Source organism: Octopus bimaculoides, chromosome 10 (genome assembly GCF_001194135.2).
Source record: "Octopus bimaculoides isolate UCB-OBI-ISO-001 chromosome 10, ASM119413v2, whole genome shotgun sequence".
NCBI lineage: Eukaryota > Metazoa > Mollusca > Cephalopoda > Octopoda > Octopodidae > Octopus > Octopus bimaculoides.
Window position 1 is genome coordinate 53,222,756 of NC_068990.1, and position 3,693 is coordinate 53,226,448.

The following is a 3,693-nucleotide window of genomic DNA, read 5'->3' on the forward strand; positions in this document are numbered from 1 at the left end:
CTCTCTCTTTCTCTCTCTTTCTCTCTCTCTTTCTCTCTTTCTCTCTTTCAACCTTCAACCCTTGCTTTCTCTCTCTTTCTCTTTCAACCTTCAACCCTTGCTTTCACTTCCATTTCTGAAGGAATCTATACCTTAGAATGTTTTCATAATCTTCTTCTTGAGTTAAAGAAACAAAAAGGTTTTGAAATGGGCGGGGTGGGGGGACATACATTACAAAACACAACTGAAATCCTGCATTGTGTTTAACAGAGATTTAGCTATTGGTGTGTGTGTGTATGCATAGGCTTGTGTATGTACACATACACTTGTGATTTTACATATACAAATATAGATATATGTATATAGACCTATACATACATGCAAAAACACACACACACACACACAATATATATTTTATGCCAGCTCACAGGCACACACATGTATATGTACATACACATGCGTGCACACACATGCGTGCACACACACATACAATTGAATGCTAGCTTTCCAAACTACTAATCACTATTTTATCAGTTTATTTAAATTTTACTTTATTTAATTTTGTTTTTAATATTTTATTAATACTTCATTTGTTGTTGTTGTTGCAGCTCTTAAAACACCCCCTGCATATGCAGAACAAAGAAAGCAGCTGGAACGGGCAAAGGTAGAGTACTTCTGCTATTATAAAGCTGTCTACCAATAATAAGACAACCACCCTCTCCAAAACCACCATCACTGCTCCCTTCCTCTTCTTATTGCTTCTTTTTCTTCTAGAGAAAGGTTATAACGATTTACAACTTGGTCTGTTTTATGTTGACTTTATATTGGGTGTTTCACATGTTTTTATATACACACACAGCAAATATATATGCACATGCGTGTATGTGAAAATGAGAAGGTATGTGTATGTATTGCTTTAGATTTGTTCTAGTTCTGAGACAGACAACCATGAGTTCTCAAGCACACATGTACACTGAATCACTTGCACACATATATACTTGTACAAAACAACATAAACATAGATAAGCACTCATTTACCCAGATGCATGCTCACAACATACATGCATAAACAGATAAATCCTCACAGAAATGTGCACCCGTCCAAACCCAGATATCTGCTGTGAAATTCTCCCTTAGTTGAGGTGTCTTAGTTTAAGGTTAGTTAGCTGTTTTGACATCAACACCAAAAAATATTGTTTAAATAAATATCAAAGATGAAACAGTAAGTTGTTGTTCTCAACCCTCTTTTGTTTTCGCTTCTGTTATCCAATGTCTGCCATGACCTTCTCTACAAGATCATCTATTCTCAGTCATAGACCTGGTTTTTAATAGTTACATAATGGAATATCTGTTAAATTATTGGTTCTTTTAGTATGAAGCTCTCAACAGTTTTGATGTATGAAGAGAACATGAAGCTTCTTATAAACTAACAACATTCTTCATGCTAACAGTTAAACACCATTGCTATTAGATTTGTTGATGTTATTCATTCCTCTTACCATGTCAAGCTTTTAGGGTTCTCTCACCAACTCCTGTTCTGGTTCTCTCTGTTGAAGCTGGGCTGTCATTGTCAGTTCAGTCTGAAGAGAATGTGTATCTAATTATCCATATATACAGAGAATGTGTATTTAATTATTCATATATACAGTAAAAGAATTATGTAGTGTTACAAATGTGGGTTTTACAAGGAGTTGTAAAGTGGAGACAAGGAGAAAAACACGGAGAAAAAAAATTGAATAGTGTTCAGTCAACGGTCATATATATATATATATATATATATATATATATATGAGAAGGGTGATTTATGGTTTTTGAGTAAGGCCAGTGTGGTTTGAATCAGCTTGGTTTGTGTTGATGTCTAGAGGGGAACATTTTTAGCTTTTTATTGTGGGAACAGTTTGAATATATAGCTTGGGAATTTTCTTTGGTTTGCTTGATTGGGACTTTTGATGAGAACGTTGACCCAACAGGCATTCACCTCAAGATATACATGTATAAAGTTTGCTAGCCTAACTGTCTATAATTCTGTTGTTGTTAATCCATGAAAGATTAATAGGTAAAGACCCTCTGTTAGGGAAGTATTTGAGAGTGTGGTAATCCTTCAGGTGAGACCCAAAAGTTCAGCTCTGGAACATATGATAGTGAGATCTTCAGGCTAGCATCAGAAGAATGGAGGTTCACCTTGAATTAAGAAGGGAAAGCTCAATAGCTCCCTATCTCTTTGAAGTTGTACCTCTATTTCTGATAATGTAATGGAAAATAGAATGAGCATAGTTAGTTTTTACTTATCACAAGTCAAATCAGATGAGTTAAGTGCTTTGTTCTATGTAGAAGTTAGCATAGAAAAGAAGCTATGTGCCAGATAATTAACTATTTAACATCTACTGGATGTATCATGGTAAACTGCTCAACATCTGTAAATGAAACCTCAAACCCACCCACCTATATCATCTAAATTTCACTCAGAGATACATCTCTGAAACCTTAATCTTAGTTGTATAATTTGTAATGTTTATTCCAATTACATTTTGTACTTTTAGAGAAAAAAAAAGAAGCTATTTTTCATTTAAAATATACAGAAGGCTGCTGTAGATTGACTTTTTATAGTGATGTTAACATGGATGTGTGTATGAGAATAAGATGTTAGAAAAAAATGTCAGCATTGGTAGTTATTAAATTGTCAATAATTAGGTTAGAAATATAACTATTTCTTGTATTTTAGAAAAGTAATTAGTGTGTTTGTTTTTGTATCTAAAACTGTTGAGTTTCTGTCTCTTGACATCTTTTAAGTCTTCATTTTTCTAAGTTTAACTCAATTGAACAACCACATTTAATTTTAGTCAACAACAACAACAGTATTTTATCTGCAGAAAACTCATTTGGAACTAACTACAATATTTCCCGATTGAATTTGTCCCTTTCTCAAATGAAGTCGTCCCTTTCTCAAATGAATTCATCTCTTTCTCAAATGAATTCATTCTTTTGTTGAATCAATTCATCCTTTTCTTGAATGAATTCATCTTTTTCTTGAATGAATTCATCCTTTTCTTGAATGGATTCATCCTTTTCTTGAATGAATTCATCCCTTTGATATCAAAGCCAATTAAGATCTTAAATATTTAAAAACTATCAATGCATCCCAGCAATGCCCGAGTGTTATGACCTACAGGCACATTGTATTATTTGCTCCTTTCTTATGGGCAGAATCAGCACAGCTGATATATAGTTAATGGAATAATGGAAGTTATTGTTTGTTTAATAGTGAAGGGCGAGGGTACGATTTGCATGAAAGTGCTTTCTGTTCTTAAGAAGGATCAGAAACTAGGTATTGTTTCATCGCATAAAAGGGGTTAATACGAGTTTGTCTAGAAATCACGTTTTCAATATCTAAATTTCCCCCTATCCCCACCGCAATTTCTTAATTTGTAACTTTTTTTAGGGGGAGGGTTATCTATGTAGAAAAATACAGAGATTATGACTCTGGGAAATATATATACATATATATATATATATATGGGAGAATGTACGAAAAAACAATAACAGACGAGGACAGGTGGTGTAAACAACAAAAGGATGTATTAGTATGACGCTCGGGAATACGGAAAGTCTTTGACGTTTCGAGCTACGCTCTTCAACAGAAAGAATACGGAGACAAGGAGAAAAACACGGAGAAAAAAAATTGAATAGTGTTCAGTCAACGGTCATATATATATA

General features: G+C 33.8%; 1 protein-coding gene across 1 annotated transcript in view; it reads left to right on the forward strand.

Moving 5' to 3' along the window:
* The window catches only part of LOC106872761 (myocardin-related transcription factor B), a 355,455-nt gene that overhangs the window by 301,432 nt on the left and 50,330 nt on the right, over positions 1–3,693 (forward strand). The window contains exon 7 of the mRNA XM_052970965.1: positions 588–643. Coding sequence (XP_052826925.1) covers positions 588–643 — 56 coding nt within the window. The remainder of the gene's footprint in view (positions 1–587; positions 644–3,693) is intronic.